The following is a 21,072-nucleotide window of genomic DNA, read 5'->3' as shown; positions in this document are numbered from 1 at the left end:
AGATGAAAAATTTTTTTGTGCACATTAGGGTCTTAAAGGTTATGTCTTAGTGTATGGTCTTTTGTGGAAACTGTGGAATAAGTGATTCTATCTTTAAAACTAATACCAGGAGTAATTGAGAGTTGATTCAGGCTTCGGCACTCGGTGACTCTGTACTCGATTAGATGTATGTTTGTAATGATTAATTTCAACTTTTTTTAAACAAGGAGAGAGGATTGGATAAAGCTGTGTCTTGTACTCTTTACTTGGCACTGGCAGTGAATGGATGAGTGAGAGAAAATAGCTGCTCTTTCATCATTTGTGGCCTGTAAATTGAATACCTGCTATCAAATCCACTTCAGCAGTGGAACATCAACAATAATTCAGCAGTGCAACATTAACAATAAGAGATGCGCCTGTTTGCACAATTTTTATCCTTTAATAAATGTGTTGCCTGTTAAAAATGTTTCAGATTGAGAAGTGCATTTGCAAATACATTTTACCAGTATTTTTTTTTTTTGGAAACATCAGGATTTTAAATTATACCGTGATATGGATATTTGTCCATGCTGTCCACTCCTACTGTAAACTGGGAATGTTTTTGAAATAGTATGTTTTGGACATGTGTAAGTCCAGCATTTGGGTTAATTTTAGTTTTCAAAATGTTATAGAGAGAAACAAGTTTGAAATGAAAGATGCAATTTGCAGGCATTGCCTAATGAAAATCTAGGGGCACATTTCCATTATTTGAGATAGTTGTTTAGATCATCTTACAAGATAGCACCCAAAGCTACTTTTACATACTTTTTGTAAAGTGTGTATTACATAAAATAATAATTTTCTGCCTTGCTGTGGAGACTCTTCTTCTTCTTCTTCTTCTTCTTTTGGCTGCTCCCATTAGGGGTTGCCACAGCGGATCATCTTCTTCCATATCTTTCTGTCCACATCATCTTGCTCTGTTACCCCCACCACCTGCATGTCCTCCCTCACCACATCCTTAAACCTTCTCTTAGGCAAGAGAAACAGAGGAAGGCCTATCAGCTTTTATCCTTAACATCCTTTTCTGAATATGCCCCTCATCTATCCTCTGCACATGTCCAAACCTACACTATCTTGCCTCTCTAACTTTGTCTCCCACCCGTCCAATCTGAGCTGACCCTCTAATGTCCTCATTTCTTCCCTTTCACTCTTGCTGATATCCATCTGTCACAAATCACTCCTGACGCTCTTCTCCACCCATTCCATCCTGCCTGAACTCTCTTTTTCACCTCTCTTTCACAATCCCCATTACTCTGTACTGTTGATCCCAAGTATTTAAGATACTTAAATAATTTTTTCCACAGTTAAGATGTAATTTGAGATGATCATTTATTTCCGTCAAATAACACCAACTTATTTCAGTACTTTATACAGGCAGTGCACAAAAGCAAAATTGATGCAAAATCAGGTTGTGAATGTTTGCAGTAATGGAATTTGTTTATAACCTTTTCCTGTGTGTGTATATCATAAAACCAGTTAACGTGGTAATGTCATATCTTGTTGTCACAGGCCATTCCAATTTGTATTTCTGATAAACGTCTATAAACGTTTTCAGTGTTAACACTGTAATATGTATCTTTAAGTATACTTGCATGAATCATGTCTAATGTAGCCACTTACCTGGTGTGCTTGCAAAGGCAGAGGCCGAGGCAAAATGCAAAGCTGAAGCATTAGGGTGTTCTCCCCATCCTGCAGTATTAATCTTTTTATTCCTTTTGAAACAGCTCCTCATAGAGGAAGCTTGACCTGACTTGATTTAGCTGTTTCAAAATATTAATTGGGATTGGCAAGCTGACAAATTTTACTGGGTTAAGTAGCTAGACACCTGCCAGGATACTCTAATTGCAAAGATAATGTAAGTGTCTGATTAAGCAAGGATATCCTGTGCAGACATATATTAGCAGACAAGCTACAACACAAAATCTGCTGTCACTGTGGCCCTCTAGGGCTGGACAATGGATGCTTCCTTGAGAAGTCACTGGAGATTGCAAATTCAAGGAATATATATGCGTAGGTGAAGTTTAAACTGAAATGATGTCTGTTAAACTTTTTTTTTATATTTTTTTTTATTTTCTCAGGCCAATGAGCCAGTCAAGCAGCCATCCCAGAGGATACCTGACAGTGGAGTTAGCTCTGGGACCAGTTTGGCGACTCCAAATAGCTGCAGTACTCCCTTCTCTCTTGACACTGCTTATTCCAGCCGTCAGGATACACCCAATTCCTATGGCCAATTCACACCACAGTCACAGGGCACCCCGCTTACGCCTCGCTTGAGTGGTACTCCTTTTTCTCAGGACTCAAGCTACTCTAGCAGACAGTCCACACCAGTCTTTCATTTTGGAACAGATGCCACCGGAGGATACAAACCCAGGAGACATGAAACTAAATTCCAGGATGCCTACAACCGGCGGCCCGAGCGCCATTACGTCCATAATACGGCAGGGACGTACCGCAGCACGGAGCAAGCCTCTTTCACCAGCACCTTTAAGCCACAGCCGCCACCACCAGCGGAGCCCTCACCTTCTTTTCCTATTGCTCCTTCCATAGCTCCTACTGGGAACTACAAATCAGCATTTTCCCCTTACCAGAACCCTCAACCGCCAATTTACCCTCATGCTGTGGACCAGCTTTTCCCTCAGACTCTAAGGGAGCAAGAGTACAAACGACCTGCTCCTCCACCTGCTGATTCTTTTGTTTCCTGTCCCAGCAGTCTTGACTTTATTCCCGTAAAGGAAAAGCCCGAAACGCCACCCCTCCCAGAAACCCCTTTACCTGGAGAATCAGTTGCTACTGTTCTTCCAAACAGGACGCCCGAGAGATGTGAGACTCCCGGAACTCCAACACTTGAATCTGAGATGCAGCGCAACAGCCTGGACTCGAGGATTGAGATGCTTTTAAAAGAACAGAGGACAAAGCTCCCTTTTTTTAATGAGCATGATCAAGATGTTATGGAGTGCAGTCCTATTTCCTCCTCTTCGTCACAGTTATCCCCTGTTCCCCCTTACTCAAACTCTCAAGCCAGCTATCCTGGAGCCTCACCCACTTCCCGGCCCTGCAGCACTGGCCTGGAGGACATCAGCCCTACACCATTACCCGATTCAGAGGATGACGAACCAATTCACTGTACTGCATCATTGCTGCTGAATTCTCGTACTGGGCCAGAGGCAAGCAGCCAACCCAATGACTCCCAGATGGACGCTAAAGAGGTTGTATCCAGAGACCAGTCACCAGTTTCGCAAAAAATGCAAGAGGTAAGAAACATTTCTGCTTTAGGTGTAAATCTAATTTGATGAACCTTGTGCTGGTAAATTGATTATGGTGTTCTCAATTCTGCTTTTAAAACTGGAGAATCTATTAAACTCCTCTTTGGAAAGTGTATGAAAACTAGAAAGCTAGATCCTTTCATTCAGTCCCATCCAATTTCAGGTTGGGAGAGAGGGCGGCGTGCTACATTGACACGTGCGCGGTTTCTTCATAGCGATACTTCACGTGCTATGACTTGCATGAGGGCGTTGAATTTCAGTGTCTTTTATGATATGATCGATAATTGGAACGAGGTGATCGTTTATTACAAAAAAAAAAGAAAATGTGTGACCAGCCTGGTGTAGTCATAATTCAGGATTCTTCTTTTTTATTGATTTGTTTTTAATTGCTGTACATTTGTTGTATTTTATTTTTTTTTTATCGTTTTCTCTGTTTTTTCTTTTTATCACGGTAAACTAGCAAAGTGATTCTGGGCATATGGTGTGGTGTTTGATAAATAGTTGTAAGGGTCATTGCTTTTGTTTTTGGCATAAATTCATTTACTGATTACTGCTGAAATGTTGCCTTAAGTTTACCTTTTACTTTTTTATTTAACTACTAGCTGTGTAACCCCTGCCATAAAAAGCCTGGGGTCCTAAAAACTATTAAAATCGTCTGGGGAAAAAAAATTGAAATATAGAGATGTCAGGTAATTGTAAGGAACTACTCTGGGCGTCTCTCTCCTTGGTTCTGTTGTGCTGACGTGATGGCCTCACTTTTGTATTAGCGGCTGGAGGAAAATTCCATAAAAGGGTTTTGCTGATGTGTTCGTCTCACTTGTGTAAGAGTTTCTCTCTTTTCTCGGCGGTCACTTCACTTTCTTCTTCCGATCCGTTAACTTAGGGCCGCCTTGCTGGCTCTCTGATCTTCATGCAGTAGTAGCCTCGCACTTCCAGGCCAGACAGACAGACAGACGCACACACACCTCCACGCATAGCCCTTACCCAGACTCCACCTCTCACTTCTGGGCTGGACAGACACACACACTTCCATGTGAGACGTTTATATATAAGATAACCCTTACTCAAAGTAACTTTCAAATCACAGTTAGTGTACAATTATTGCAAATTTTAAAAGTATGAAACTATGGAAGTTGGCTTACAGGATAAAGATTGACCTTATAGGTTAGTGTCTTCAAACTGGAGTAGCTAAGCTATGCTTTATTTTTTTACTTTATCAGGTTAAATTGTGTTTACCAAGCATTGACACTTGAAAACATCCATCCATCCATTTTCCAACCCGCTGAATCCGAACACAGGGTCACAGGGGTCTGCTGGAGCCAATCCCAGCCAACACAGGGCACAAGGCAGGGAACCAATCCCAGGCAGGGTGCCAACCCACCGCAGGACACACACAAACACACCCACACACCAAGCACACACCAGGGCCAATTTAGAATCACCAATCCACCTAACCTGCATGTCTTTGGACTGTGGGAGGAAACCGGAGCGCCCGGAGGAAACCCACGCAGACACGGGGAGAACATGCAAACTCCACGCAGGGTGGACCCGGGAAGCGAACCCAGGTCCCCGGGTCTCCTAACTGCGAGGCAGCAGCGCTACCCACTGCGCCACCATGCCGCCCCACTTGAAAACCATGCACATCTAATATGTAATTCAAAAAGATAATAAACTCCAATAACCATCAAAATTGCATGTATGTTTTTAAGAGAGTACAGTTACGCAGGAGATTATTAAAAAGGTAGAAAGCCAGTCTCTATATTAAAAAATATGCCACTAATGGCAAGACACCAGATTGCTTCTGCAAAGTGAAAAGCTATGAATTGGAACCTACTGTAGAGAGTGCTGCTGCTCCAGGAGTGGAAACTGTAAATACTGTTTTACAAAATGTTTACTTTTGAAGGTTTAAACCTTTAGTTTAGCACAGTAGAAGAAGAAGAGAAAGGTGGTTTCATTTTTCAGCTGAAGAAAAGACACACTTGAAAAAAAAACTATCATGAACATTTACTTTGCATTTAAATCTTAGTTCACACCGCCTCTTTCATCTATGTCTTGCGTGGTTACAGAAAATGAATTTAGTTTCAGTTCTGTGAATAAAGTAGTGTATGATCTTGCAGGTGGCATGCTTCTGTATGGGTTCTGTCAGATTTTCCTGAAAAGCAGCATTCAGTGTGCAATAATAATTAGGCATGTTAGCTTGATTCCTGTCTTTGACACCGTACCAAATTAGGTGTGGGTTGTATGTCCGCAAATATATATCTCTATTATATAAAAAAATCCTGGGACGAGACTTTTTTTAGAGAGCCCAACAAAGCTTGCCAGTCCTATCCACTTCTATCTCTCTATTATAATTAAAAAAAAAATCCTCGGACGAGACGTGACTTTTTCAGAGAGATACTTTCACGTCCCACGGGACAAGACTTTGTGCCAAGAGATTTAACCATGCCCGGGGCCGGAAATAAAAGACAAAGAGTAGATGACAAAGTAGAACGTCGTAAAGAGGTTCCAAAACGTTGGTGCGATACACATGCAGAGCCGGTTAGAGATAATGAAAGTACTAAAATTCGAAAGTCTCAAACAAAATGATAGTGAAGATCGCATTAGCGCAAACAAATGGAAATTATTACTCAGTGAAATAACGGAACAATGAAAAGAGATCTAATATACAGTCTTAAGAAGAAGTTTGGGAACCCCTCTTAATTCTTTGGATTTTTGTTTCTCATTGGCTGAGCTTTCAAAGTTGCAACTTCCTTTTAATATTTGACATGCCATATGGAGACAGTAGTATTTCAGCAGTGACATTAAGTTTATTGGATTTAATGGAAAATATGCAATATGCATCATAACAAAATCAGACAGGTTCATAAATTTGGGTACCCAAACAGAGATATGACATCAATACTTAGTTGAGCCTCCTTTTGGCCTCTAGACGTCTCCTATAGCCTTTAATGAGTGTCTGGATTCTGGATGGAGGTATTGTTGACCATTCTTCCATACAAAACCTCTCCAGTTCAGTTAAATTTGATGGCTGCCGAGCATGGACAGCCTGCTTCAAATCATCCCATAGATTTTCGATGATATTCAAGTCAGGGGACTGTGATGGCCATTCCAGAACATTATACTTCTCCCTCTGCATGAATACCTTTGTAGATTTCAAACTGTGTTTTGGGTCATTGTCTTGTTGGAATATCCAACCTCTGTGTAACTTCAGCCTTCTGACTGATGCTTGAACATTATCCTGAAGAATGTGTTGATATTGGGTTGAATTCATCCGACCCTCGACTTTAACAAGATCCCCAGTCCCTGAACTAGCCCCACAGCATGATGGAACCACCACCAAATTTGACAGTAGGTAGCAGGTGTTTTTCTTGGAATGCGGTGTTCTTCTTCCGCCATGCAAAGCGCTTTTTGTTCTGACCAAATAACTCCATTTTTGTCTCATCAGTCCAAAGCACTTTGTTCCAAAATGAATCTGGCTTGTCTAAATGAGCATTTGCATACAACAAGGGACTCTGTTTGTGGTGTGAGTGCAGAAAGGGCTTCTTTCTCATCACCCTGCCATACAGATGTTCTTTGTGCAAATTGCACTGAATTGTAGAACAATGTACAGATGCACCATCTGCAGCAAGATGTTCTTGCAGGTCTTTGGAGGTGATATATGGGTTGTCTGTAACCATTCTCACAATCCTGCGCATATGCCGCTCTTGTATTTTTCTTGGCCTTGCAGACCTGCTGGGTTTAACAGCAACTGTGCCTGTGGCCTTCCATTCCCTGATTACATTCCTTACAGTTGAAACTGACAGTTTAAACCTCTGAGATAGCTTTTTGTAGCCTTCCTCTAAACCATGAGACTGAACAATCTTTGTTTTCAGATCTTTGGAGAGTTGCTTTGTGGTGGATGTGGTGAGAGAGGACATGCAGATGAATAGTGTGACAGAACAAGATGCAGAGGACAGAAAGATATGGAAGAAGATGATCCACTGTGGTGACCCCTAATGGGAGCAGCCAAAAGAAGAAAAAGTAGTAATGGTGGAGAGTAACACATATTCAGAGATTGATTCAGATGTAGTCCAGATGTATGAGGACAGAAGTCAGTAAGGTAAAATGAGGCTACACCATTCAGGGACTTAAAAACAAACAGTAACATTTTAATCTCAGTCCTGTAGTGAACATAAAGCCAGCGAAGAAAAATTAAGACTGGTGTGATGTGATTCTGTTTTCCTGACTAGCTGAAGATGAACAAAGGGTAACAGATTAATGAGTTGCAGTGGTCAATCTGAGAAGAAACAAATGCATGAATTGGTATTTCAAAATCATGTACAGAAAGACCCTTTGCTTTAAGCTTTAGGTTTAAATTGTGCAAAATGTGCCAGTTTTTGCTGTTGCATAGTGCATACGTAATGTAGAACTTGATAATCTGAGCTGAGCACTCAGAGGTGGTAGGTGAGAGGCCCACATCTTTCTTTTCGCATTATTAAAAAGGTGGTTGGGGGTGGTGGGTAATATTTACAAGCTACTTCCTGCAGTTCACATGAGCTTATGTGCAAAGAAGAGGCCTTCAAAAAGATGTCTCTTCTGGGCTAGGTAGTTTTTGTCAGAGGCCCCAGCATCTTTGCAATAATTTTGGTGGTTTTGGGTGTTTTGAACTTGAAATGGCATTATCAAAAAGAAAGCTGTACAAAAGCCATGAAAAGCTGAGACTCAAATTGCTGCTGTGCTTTTCAGTTTTTTTCCTATTCTTTTTATCGGTTTGTTTTTTCGTTTCTTGCCAATAACAGTTTACACATCAGAAAAAAAAGTTCTACACATACCTAAAAAGAGCCACGTAGTTCTGTTGCTTTCATATGTGATTTTTTTTTTTTTTTTTACAATAATATAGTCGACTCTGATTCCATTAATGAAAGCTATACAATACAGGCATCTGATTGATCTTCAGACCATTTTAAAAATTAAACATAAGTCAGCAGACCAAATAATGATGGGTAGAGTGTTGTCACCGTGGCTGGTCAAACAGTGTTGGATGCATTTTCTGCCACTCGGAAGCATCATCAGAATTATACAGGGTGAGCCAAAAAGATGTACCACATTTCAAACATTTATTCTACAAAAATGCTACAAGATAAAATAAATTTCATTATGACACAAGAAAGGGGGATACAAAATAGATTTTTTTTTCTCTGGGTTTCTAACGTTTATTCTCATGTCTTATTTCAACCCAAACAAACCGAATAAGCTCGTTTTGCCTGAACATTTACAAAATGTTGGTGTCCAAAACTCACATTTTGCATTAAAACATCACAAAAAATATTTATTTCACCTGCAAGTGCATTTTGTATGTCTGTATGCATTGTCTAGTGTATCTCACACTGTTGAATTAAAACATGAATGCTGTCAAAACAGAACAATGCAATTCCAAATACACATTACTCATTTGTCATTTTGTCACATGTCACTGTGTTACTTTATCCACATGTCCAGTTGCCGGTGTGACGTGTTGTTTAGTTAGTCAGATGACTGGCACTGAGGTGTCTGGTGGAGTGGAGCCCCTCAGCTTCACTCTTCTGGAGTCATTTCAATGTTCGTCTGTCAGTCGTGTTCTGAACTTTGATTTCATGACATTCATGTCAGACTCACTGAGGTATGGAGACCAAACAGAGCAGACATTTTCTTTTCAAGGCTGCTTGGTGAAGATTCTTCTAGTTATCTGGCTCTACTAAGCTCCAGAAATGCTGTTGAGACTTTAACTGCACATTATTTTGAAAGCTTACGAATATATAATGTATAAAATCCAATGTCTGTCTGTGCGCTTTTCATGCGAGAACTACTTAACGGATTTAGATCAGGTTTTTTCTGTAATTTGCTTGAACATTGCGGTTGATTTTGCGACTTCCCTCGCCGCGCTAAGAATCAGAGTTCGCTTGCGGTAATGTGCGCGAATCCCACAGACACGAAGCGGACTGTGGGGAGGGACCTTCCTCACTCACTCGCCAGCTTCGGGGTGTGTTCCTTAACTCCGCATAGCTAGCAAACGAGAGAACAATTGAATTCAACTTTGTTTGATATTTAAAATAAAGTGTTACTTAGGTCTGGATGAGTTTGAGTCCGGATATTCTCTTAAGTGTACGCCACATTGAAAAGACAGATTGCAGTTCAGATTGAGGATCGTGATGATTTTTCAGAAAGATCGCCCACTCCTTATTTGACTAATCAAGTTTTCAAATTTATGTAAGATTCATTAACCCTTTGGCGAGCTACTTGGAAAGGGGTTGCGAAGTACCGGTAGCTCACGAGCGACGTGTTGGAGACCCCTGGACTAAAGGCTTCTCAAATGAATGTTTGGTGAAAAGAGCAGCTATGTGTTAAATGTGGTACTTGGGCAGGCACTTACCTAAATGAGCAGATCTATCCCAGGATTGAAAGAAAAGAAAAGCTGGGTGACTATAAAAGCTGGTAAAAGTAGGTTCTGGACAAGTTCACAAAACCCTCATAGTTGAAGTCTGAGAGTAAAAACACAGTTTTTACTGTGTGTGTCATGGAAAAAATACTGTATGTTGGTCTGAAGATGTCAAGGGTTCCATACGATTCCTATCATCATGACTGTGTACTGATGGCACTACCACTCTGGAATGGAGTGGAGATCCACGTTTAACATCACTCATTAATGTTTTTTATTTTGTTGTGATGTTTGTTTATCTAAAACAGTCTGTTACCAAAGCAGACATTTGAAATCCGCAGCTTAATCAAGAACACGCTTTTAAATTCTCAGCCATGTTATCCTCTGGTTACATTGCATTTGCCACCTTTCAAGCATTGTAGGTACTGTAAATGCAGCGCAGACTTGCTTCTGAGTAACATTTTCTTGTGTACTCATTGAACTGAGACTGCTGTTCCTTGATATTGTTTTTAATTTTAGTTATTTACGTATTTTTGTCTATCAAAAATAAGCTGGACATCTGTTGGTAAAGAGAGATTCGCTGATCTTGACTTTGCCAACGATGCTGTGATCTTCGTGGTGTCAATGGACACAGCCTTTCATACAGTTTTTCATTGTTTTTTAACCTGCTGGCATGTCTGCCAGAATTTGCTGCCTTGTTCACTTAACTTTGGTTTTAATTTTCTCCTATTCCTACTAAATTTCCTTTCTTGGACAGTGTTCTGCCTAACACTCCCTGCCCACCCCCTCCATGTTTCACTTCCCTCTTTTCTCACTTCTCGTTCTGTGAAACAGCTAGTTTGGGGCTGTGCTTACAGACTTGACAGAGCTCTAGATAACACGGTGGCGTTTTCATTCATGTGGGGTTAAGTTGTTTACTTTAAATGCTGGTATCAGGGTAGACTACTTTTGTATTGTAAAATAAAATTTTAAAAATCATTGGTAGAAGTTATAGTTCAGAATAGTTAAACAAATGCACAACACTCAAAGCAGACCTGTGAAAGGGCTGCATTTTATCTTGTATATAAGCGTCTACACATGGAAGTGTGTGTGTCTGTCCGGCCTGGAAATGAGAGGTAGAGTCGGGGTAAGGACACCTTCTCTGAGGAAACCGAAAACTCGCTTAGCTGCTAATAACACAAGCGGGGCAAGCACGTCAGCAAAACCAAACCTCAGAAGAAAGACAAATCAGCAAAACGGTATCCCTTTTACTTTTCCTCCCGCCACTAATGCACAAGCAAGGCAAGCGCGTCAGCAAAACGAATCCTCCTAGGAGAGAGACCCCCAGAGTAGTTCCTTTCAATAGCCTGACATCTCTACATTTCAATTTTTTTTTCTGACGATTTCAATAGTTTCTAGGACTTAGGGCTTTTTACTTAGTTTACTTATATAAATATGTCTATTTGTAATAAATAATAAAAAAAAATATTTAGTTTTTTTGTAGGTTACCTAGTGCTGGTTTAAAGCCTTTGTTGTGTGTATGTCCCTGGACAGACACCATTTCATTGCTAAACGGTTTTATACAAACCGGTAAAGTATAAAAGCAGTAGATTGCATCAGATTTTAAAAGATTTTTGTCGGTTTGCATGAGCAAGTAATAGTGGACATCCCTTCCTGTATATCAGTGCGTTTCTGAATAACACAACTACTTTCAAAATCTGTAAATGCATTTTATTACACTGTAACTGTATTTTACAAAGTAATCGGTTTCGCTGTCCGTGTTTCTAGTGTCTGGAAAGCAGAGGATTATAACTGTGCTCAAACATTCAAATTTGAAATTTCACACTTTTCTCTTTTCTGTACCTGTAAAGACTAACACCATATAGTTCACCTACCTGAGCCTGTGCAGTTCTTGAAGCCAGATCCCAAAAGTGTATGTTTAACATTTTAAATTGATAGACTCTCTAGTGAAATGTGAATTTGTTAGAAAAATAAGTGGAGCGTATTGTTTTGTCAATAAAATCTCTATATTGTGAAACAAGATCAGGAAATTGTTGTTGTGTTAGAAGACCATCTTTTTATTCTAAGACAAGTATACATATACCGTGCTCTAAATTTGGGGTCCTAGAAACTATTGAAGTTGTCAGGAAAAAAAACTGAAATGAAGAAATTCGTTTTGCTGATGTGTTTGCATCGCTTGTGCATTAGCGGTGGGAGAAAAAGTAAAAGGGACACCGATTTGCTGATGTTGGCGACTAAGCGACTTTGTCTTTCTTCTGAGGTTTCGTTTTGCCCTGCTTGTATTGTTAGTGGCTGAGCGAGTTTTCTGTTTCCTCTGAGGCGGAGCCCTTACCCTGACTCCACCTCTCACTTCCAGCCGGACAGATGCACACACTTCCATGCGTAGACGTTTATTTATAAAATAGATAGATAGATAGATACTTTATTAATCCCAAGGGGAAATTCGCAAAATAAATAAGATAAAAACACGGAGCTGCTGAAAAGGCTGCCACTCTCGGCGGCGCCCAAGTCAAAAAATATGCATACAAAGGCACAGCACAACATTGTACAATATTAGGGCTGCAAATAGTGACTGTTTTCCTAATCGATTAATAGGCAATTTATTATTGTGATTATACGATTATTGTCGTTTTTTAAAAAATACAAAGTTTATGTGAGGTTGCCAGCATTTTATTCAAAAAGTTTTCTTCCTTCTTAACAATGGTAGAAGTTTGACTCTAAAGTTACATTTACCAAAAAACTGTATAGCAAAATGTGTTTGTTACTAACTGTAAAGGCTAGCTTAACAGTTTCAAGGCTGCTTTTGTCATCATTTGGCTAGAAGTTTGAAGCTATTAAATATTGTCCAAACGTACCTAGAGTGTATGGATTGATTTTTACCTGCTAGATGAACTGAGTCACCATTGCTGTCATCAAGAAGAAAGAGACATTGGGAGTGCTTCCTGATTTATACCAAGTGTACATGAAAGAGGAATCACGGTTACTCAGATGTTTTATATTTTTAGGTGCTCACAGCTGTACTTCCATACTGATTGTGTTAATTTTTATAGATCTTGGAAGAGACAACTCAACACTTTTCAATTCCTTAATCGAGTGAATTTATTTATTTTTATTTATAGAGCACAATTAAATCAAGCGAGGTCAACCAAAGTGGTCTACTTACGATACATTCTCTGTGTCAGCCATAACTTACAGTGCTGTTAAGTTTACTGTTGTTTAGTGAAGTGACAAGGCAGCTCATCAATAGCAAATTATATTGACGAGTTGCCCTAATACATATTTTTGAATTTTTGGAAGAAAGTCAAATTAAGCAGCACTCCTCAACAAATGGTACCTTTACTTCTTAGCCAGGTTTTATTAAGTAAACAAAGAGTAGACTTTGACACAATATAATAGCTTTAATTAGAGTGGTGATATTTTCTTTTCCTTTTTTTTAATGTTTGTGTTTGGGATCTAGTTTTAACTTTGTGGTTGTTATATGTAACAGATTAGGCACCACACTTTGGGTGAAAATGTCTTCAGGCCAGGGTCCAATTATGGTTTCTCTAGGATTCTGATAGTGGAAATCTATAGTTGGATTTGATTTTGTAACAGTTGGTACTTTATAAGATGTTCTGTCATAGGGATTTGGGAAGTATCCAGTCTTAAGAGGAAGCGAGATTATATTTGGAGTGTAATTTTATAATCAAATGATGCTGCTTGTCTGGTGGTCTAATGCAGGAATCTGGCAGTTCTGCTGATCTATTTTGAGGTTTAAAAATATTCCAGTAATGATAGAGATCCTCTTTCTTAAGTGATTTTTTTTTTTTTTTTTTTTGCTCTTCCCAAAATATGTCCCAGTTTTTCACAAAAGCTATAAGTTTAGAAGCATATCATGTTGCTAAGGAAGGTGCTGGACTCGGTTGGAGTCGTGACAATAAACCAGTGCTTTTGTGAAGCTCCTGTTACCTGTGCCAGCAATTTTAACAATAGAATTGCCAGACGTTAGTCATTCATTTGTAGTATCAATAAATATGCCACTGGGTTCTGAGCAGCTATTGTGGGTTTTAAATGGTGACCTAGGATATATAGATACTTTATTAATCCCAATGGGAAATTCACATAATTCACCTAGGTACCGAGAACCTAGCTTCTGTCTGATAATAACTCACTGACTTTGTATCACACTTGCCTCTGCTGATAAGTAAGATATGTTAATGGTTGTGGATTTTTGCTGTGGGCCTGTGCTTCTCGTTCTTGCACTGAACTGTGCTATGCAAGAATATACAATATTTCTTAAACTATTGTATGAATTCTAGCTTGAAGTGAATGCAATGTGTTTTACACCATGTTATACAAACTTAATAGTCAATACTATGAAGCTGAAACCTTACAAAAAACTTAAATTAGTTCTAAAAGAAAGGCGTGCTGATTCTTGGTGATTAAACCGTTACAATGTTTAATAGGCCTGTAGTAGCTGTACAAGATTATGGACCTTGGAGTATAAGAGACCACCATTACTGAGTTTATTTTACATTCATTTTGAGCTTTTTTTTTTTTATAGTTTCTTCATTCAGGCATTTTTAAAGTAGCTTAACGTTTTGTGTGTCAGACTGAAGTTGATAGGCTCTGAGATGACACTTCACCTCTCACACAGAGTATCTTTTGATTTGTCTTGATCATTATGTCCTTTTAAAATAGAGCCCAATGTTTTTCTAGCTTCCAGGGATAATATTCTGGGATGAGCTTTATTTTCTGGAGCATCTTCACTAGTTTAGGCTTCTCACTTAAAACAATGGGACCTGGAGAGATTGAGGCCAAATCATGATGCCTGAATTATCTAAACTGGGTTAGGTCCCAGATGTTAACGTGCTTGTGTACTTTTCTCCTGTAATGCGTTTTCTGGAAGACTTAAATAAAAAAATAAAAAAAAAGATGGAATCTGTCTTTTAATGTAAACTTAATGTATTTTTTGATAAGTTGTTCCAGTGTGTTTTTATACACAGTGAGGGGGGGTTTAAGGAGGTTCTATACAAATACAATTTAATCCTTGAAATTTATTTTCTCTTTGGTCCCATGAGTTCTTCCTCACAGTCCTAAAGCCACTAGGTGGGAAGAAGTGCCTTACAACATAAATTTGATAAATGAGAGGACGCCATTCAGTCCATCAGGCTCATTTGTTCCGTTGTCTCATTCAGGTACTTCTTAAAAGTTGTCAAAGTTGCTGCTTCAACTACATGTCTCAGTAATTTGTTCCAGATTGTCCATTCAGTTGACAGAGGTGTCTAGATGCACACACATAAGGTCATGGAAGTGCTCATTTTCTTTGTCCAGTTTTCTTCTCATTTGACTGACAAACTTGCTTACAAGGAGACTTATTTATTTATTTGTTTGTTTGTTTATTAATTATCAGAAGTAGCAAAGTTCATTTAGTGAATTTTCTGACCTAGAAAAGTAACAAGCTTGGTTATCACAATGTCCATTTCACAGCACACACTGTACTCTGAATGTTCCTTTTCCTGTCTCATTCCCAAACATTGCAAATTATGAAGTGCTGAGTCTTTTTTTTTTATTTCAGTTTATATCTGCTTTAAGCACATAAATACAGGCGTAGGTTTGCCATATTAGCTGATAAAAGTAGCTCCCAAAAATTCAAGCAGCAATGGCATAACCAGATCATATATCTTGGCAGCATGTAAAATGAGAGAGAACTGGTGACAGATCATCGACACTCTTTTAAATTTCCTTTTCTCTTTTCTGTTTGCAGGATCAACAGTCCTCCGGAGAAGACATGGAGATCTCGGATGATGAGATGCCTGGCACGCCCAATTCCGATTGTTCCAAGACTATAGTGGTGAACTCTTCAGTGCCACAGCCCATAACCATTCCACTCCCGGCATTCCCCCCTCTTCCGCCGCCTCCTCCTCCTCAAGCTGGATTCCCTTTACCGCCACCTCCCCTTCCTCCCCCTCCCACGCATCCAGCTGTTGCAGTTCCTCCTCCACCTCCACCACATGGTGTTCCACCACCACCCCATATTCTTCACCCGATGCATCATTACACACCTGGCATGATTCCTATTATGCCTATGGACCTCATGAGCTGCCTGGGTCATCAGTGGAGTGGCATGCCAATGTCTTTCCAGATGCAGACACAGATGTTAAGTCGAATGATGCAAGGCTACAGATCATACCCATATCCTCCCTTTATCACTGGAGGAGGCATGCAGTTTGGTGGCCTGCATCCCTACCGGCCTTATGCAATGACAGCAGAATCCGGATTAGTTCATGGGCAGCCCTGGCCTCCCTTACCCAAGTTTAACCCAGCAGTGCCACCACCTGGATATGAGCCCAAGAAGGAAGATCCGCATAAGTCAACTGTGGATGGAGTGTTGATGGTCATTGTGAAGGAGCTGAAGGCCATCATGAAGAGAGATTTAAATCGCAAAATGGTGGAGGTGGTTGCATTCAGGGCTTTCGACGAGTGGTGGGAAAGGAAAGAACGCTCAGCCAAGGTAGGTTTGTAAGAGGTCAGCAGGCTGCTGAACCTTCCCTGACATCACTAGTTGGTGCTGATATATTTTGTTAATGGGTGAGCATCTCCTTATTCCCTCAGTTGAATATATACCTTTACCTTGGAGAATGCCAAATGATTTACATGTTAACCAGAATCACTTTAAGTGAAGTTTTAAAGAAAAATATAAAGTGAAAGACGCTTCTTTATCTTCGTTAGGTCGTACTAAGGTGTTTTGCCGTGTTAGCCATTATGAATGTAGTGAGAAGTCAACTAAAATGACTGCTTTTATTGGCTAACTAAAAAGATTACAATATGCAAGCTTTCGAGGCAACGCTTGGACCCTTCTTCAGGCGAGATGTCATACAGAAACTGGAGTTCAGGTGTTTATATACACACAAGGACAAGTACAGCATCGGAAAACCTGTAAGTGAGGCATCTTAGAAGGGGCCTGAGTTGCCTCGACAGTCCTACTTATTGTAATCTTTTTAGTTAGCCAATTAAAGGTCATTTTACTTGACTTCTCACTCTTTGTTAGGTTAAATCATTCATTTATTTAAAGTATTGTTTTTTATTCAGGGAGTGATTGAATAAAGAATGCAGAAGAGTCGAGACACTTCCTGGCCAAATAAATTTCTTCGTGTATATGAGATCGTTTTTAATAAGTTATGTGGTGACTTACTGTGGTTTTTGTAAGTTCTCTCTCCTTCATTAAGCCGTACTACTTTTGATTTGTATTATGTTTGCCTTATTACATTGTAAAGAAGGAGGCACTATAACCGGCATCCATTGATTAGGACTGTTTAATCAGGCAGTGACTTTCACCTAAAATGTTTTGCTTAACATACTTCAGATATAAAGAATAAGACTCGCCTTAGCATTACATTCTTAAATGAACTCTATGATGCACACTGCTAACTAAACTAGTGTTTTCCCTTGAGACTTCATTTAATTTAGGGGTAGCAGGTGTTGGGTGATAAAGCTTTGATATCTGAGCCATGTTTAGAGGTGCTAGCTACTTTAATTAGGATAGAGTCTGTTTATCAGCGGTCACAGTCACCTTAAGATGTGGTGCCAGTGCATACTGGGCCATGCCACAGACACAGTGCTGCTTCTTAAGGGGAGATCTATACCTTAACAGGAACTGACCATGTTGTTAAAGTTAGATTACAACTCATGTTTTTTTGTAAGGATTTAAACCTGCAATTACGAAACCAATTAAACATATCAATAGGATGCCAGAATTCTTCAAATGTTTTATTTTGAACTGTAGAGATTACCTTTGCTTTAAAGAAGCATTGCTGTTGATAGGATACAGCAGGATATACCAGGTCATTATCAAAGTTCTGCTTGGAAGAGAAGTGTTTTATGGTTACCCCTTCAGGAGGGCAGGTCATGGCCGTTGTGTTTTGGGATGTAGAATTTAGTAGACCTTATTCCATATGATAAAACCATTAACTCATATCTGTGAAGTGTCTCTTAAAAAAAACTGCAGAAGCACTTAAAGGGAGAGTTTAACTTCAGAAAAATGTTGCCGAAATCCTCCTTCAGCTCACAATACACAACAGCACCTAACATGGAAAACACAGAAGGCAATCCTAAAACATGGATGTACTTCCTTTACATCATGCATCCCAGTCTTGCTCCTACCGGTTTCCACCTCTTTGGACCCCTAAAATATTCCATCTGAAAAAGGTATAAGATTGATGACATGATTGTTGAAGTGGCTGCAAGTACATAATTCAGACTGGTACAAGAAGGGAATACATGCTTTGTTTTTTTGCTGGTAGTAGGCTGTTTAAGTTGATGGAGATTATGTGTAAAAATGGGAGGTACAGCAAACCCTTCTACTTATGATTATGGTCATACAATTCTAGAACGAATACTAACAATAAAAAGGTGTAGTGCGACAATACACACGTTGGAAAAGATTTTTCATATCACAAAATGCACAGAAGTTACAAATTGAATTACCCATTAAATTGTACAAGGATGTAAGAGTATTATTTCCAAATATGTACCTGTTTTGAGACATTTTTCTGCACATTTAACTTTCCAGGCATCCCTTACACCTGTTAAGTCAGGAGATGGGAAGGATGAGGAAAAAGAAAAGCCAAAACCAAAGGAAGCAATCACATCAAGCCTTCTGGAAAACTGGAATAAAGGAGAAGGGTTGGGCTACGAAGGTATTGGCCTCGGGATCGGCCTGCGTGGAGCTATTCGTTTGCCCTCCTTTAAGGTGCATGCTCTTTTCTATCTTCTACTTCTGCAATCTGTTGAGATGGAACACAATAACTGCAATTGTAGAAAACCACCTAGGCCACTGGCATCACATTTGTCTGGTCTATAACACCAAATGCATAAAATGTGAAATCTTTAATCTGCTCTCATGCACAGTAAAGGTACTTTGGTTGCATACTTCTCTTTGTAATTAATTCATTTATTTAGCTATGTTGTTTTTCTGTATGTATTCTTTTAGTTTTGATTTCTATTTTGGATTGTCTACACGTTAAGTCACCTTGATACAGTCAGCATGAACGTGTATACTACATGGCCTTAAAATAAAGTAGCATTCCTTATAATAATACTTAATATAATAAAAAATGTCTAATATTGCATATATATGCTACTTGAGTATCAGCTTTAAAAAAAATGGTACATAATACTCCTCTCTTAGCTCTAGAGAACACATTTAACCGTTAACCGTGAATCTGCATTTAAGAACTGGCAGATATTATTATGTAGTTCCACAATTACCACGTCAGCTTGAAGAGTAACCTTATTCCTGTATATTATATTAGAGTTAAAAACAGTTTTTTTTTCTGTCTTCCCTAAGTTTTTGCTTTGTAATCAAAAAATTTTTTTATATACTTTACTGTTGTGATTTGGAACCTGCAGGTCAAACGGAAAGAGCCCCCAGACCCTACTACCTGCGGTGATATAAAGAGAGTTCGTCCCTCTACTCCAGTGGATGATGAACTCGAAGATGAAGGTTAGCTTTCTCTTTTCTTAATATCCCCTTTTTCTTTAATCTCTTTCTATGGTGCTTGAGAATGTATCTATGACGTATGGTTTTCCGTATCAGAATCAGAAAGAGACAGAGACATGACTGATAACAGCTCGGAACTGTCAAAGAAAGATATAGATGGCATTGCAGTCAGAAGGAGACATGCCAGGCCTCTGGAATTGGATAGTGAGGGTGAGGAAAAAGAGGAGACATCTGGGAAAGAGGAGGAAGATTCTTCCTCAGAAAAGGATGACGAACACGATGAACATGGAGCCTCTGTTAAGTTGTCTTCTGATAAGGTAAGTCTGGTTGGAGGGTCAGTTTTTATTCTGGAAATAAGAAGACAATTGGTAGAAAGTCATGTTTTCACTAGAGAGAGAGTGAGGTTGGGAGCATATGCACTGATAACTCATTGTCACACCCACCACACAAGGAATCACCTGGATTGGGACACAAGTGCAGCAGGTGACTCCTCAGCACTACACTGGTTACTCCTAAGTAGTTTCTGTTTTCAACATTTAAAAACTAGCCAGTTTTAGCAATGATCTTTCTAAAAAAATACATTCCTGCTTCAAGTGAAGCTGCATCTGTTTCTCCTCAGCTTAGTGTTTTTCAAAATTCTAGGTGGAAAAAGACTTGGATGATGAGCAAGGGGGGAAGGAGGAGGAGGAAGATGATGATGATGAAGAGGAGGAAGAGGACGATGAAGAAGATGACGATGGCGATGATGAGGAGGAGGAAGATGACAGTGATATTAGTGAGAAAGAAGATATTGACTCTGATGATGGTGAGATGCTGATCAAAACCATTGCATAATTTTGTAACCGGAATCTGTAGTAAGAAACCAACACCCATTTATATATAGGAATAGAAATAAATAAATGATCTGCTCAATAATTGTAAATAATTTGTAGTGTGTTATAAAATGCTCCAGTATGTGCTTTACATCAATATTTAACCCAGTTTTTTTGTCTGTTACTGAGCTTGTGCTGTTTGTATTGAAGGTTTATTTCATGTTTTCATCGAGACGGTGGTCTTCAAAGGGGACCCAAGCTGAATATTAGCAAACCATATCAAATTGCCAGTGATAAAATTCCCTAGTAGCTTGTGTTGCATTATCCACATGTCCAGTATCCAGTCGTAGACTCTTGTACTGTCCCAGACACCTGTATTTTGGTGCCAGATGTAGTTGTTCCATGGTGGCATGAGTGCATTTCCTTTATTTTACAGCTGAAGTAAGCAGGCTCTCGTACAAATGTGAACTTTCTACATCAGAAGAAAGTGATTTGTCCTCAGAGTATGAATCGTCTAGTTCAGATGAGGAAGAGGATGAGGAAGAGGAGGAGGATGAGGATAGAAAAGCATCTTTGGTGTCCGACTCTGATGAAGAGCGTGAAAAAGAAATGGAAGTGCAAGAAGTGAAGCCACCAACACCTACCGCAATTGGGCCTTGTGTAAAAGAAGAAATTTGTATTGGAGTAGAACCATTCACTGATGCTAAAAAACTTTTGGGGGAAATGGTTGCACCAGTGACGAGGATTGAGCAGGAGGAAGAGGAGGTGGTGTTAGAAACTAAGGATAATAAACTTTTGGAGGCGGTGGAGACTCCAGTAAGCATAGAGCTCATCCAAGACCTGAGACCACCTTCTCCCAAAGGCGTACCAGGTATGAAAACAGCATTTTTTTAAACAATGACCAGTAATTGTTCAGTTTCTGGTTGATTTTCCACTGATACCCCCCACCAGTCATCGGGCTCCACTGTTTTCAGATATACTATTCAAAGACCCTAACTAAACCTGTACCCTCTGTGCCAGTTGCTGCCCTTCATGGGTGATACATCAGCCGTAGAGTACCTATTGAGGCAGTCCCTCAGAATATTTTCAACAACACATGGAAAT

General features: G+C 39.5%; 1 protein-coding gene across 1 annotated transcript in view; it reads left to right on the top strand.

Moving 5' to 3' along the window:
• The window catches only part of setd1ba (SET domain containing 1B, histone lysine methyltransferase a), a 55,828-nt gene that overhangs the window by 23,551 nt on the left and 11,205 nt on the right, over positions 1–21,072 (top strand). The window contains exons 6-12 of the mRNA XM_051921356.1: positions 2,097–3,269; positions 15,422–16,168; positions 18,227–18,406; positions 19,066–19,159; positions 19,253–19,473; positions 19,799–19,961; positions 20,405–20,839. Of these exons, the coding sequence (XP_051777316.1) occupies positions 2,097–3,269; positions 15,422–16,168; positions 18,227–18,406; positions 19,066–19,159; positions 19,253–19,473; positions 19,799–19,961; positions 20,405–20,839 (3,013 nt within the window). The remainder of the gene's footprint in view (positions 1–2,096; positions 3,270–15,421; positions 16,169–18,226; positions 18,407–19,065; positions 19,160–19,252; positions 19,474–19,798; positions 19,962–20,404; positions 20,840–21,072) is intronic.

The sequence above is a fragment of the Erpetoichthys calabaricus genome, chromosome 18 (assembly GCF_900747795.2).
Source record: "Erpetoichthys calabaricus chromosome 18, fErpCal1.3, whole genome shotgun sequence".
NCBI classification, from domain to species: Eukaryota; Metazoa; Chordata; class Cladistia; order Polypteriformes; family Polypteridae; genus Erpetoichthys; species Erpetoichthys calabaricus.
Note: the sequence above shows the minus strand (reverse complement) of the source record. Positions and strands in the feature narration are given on the sequence as shown.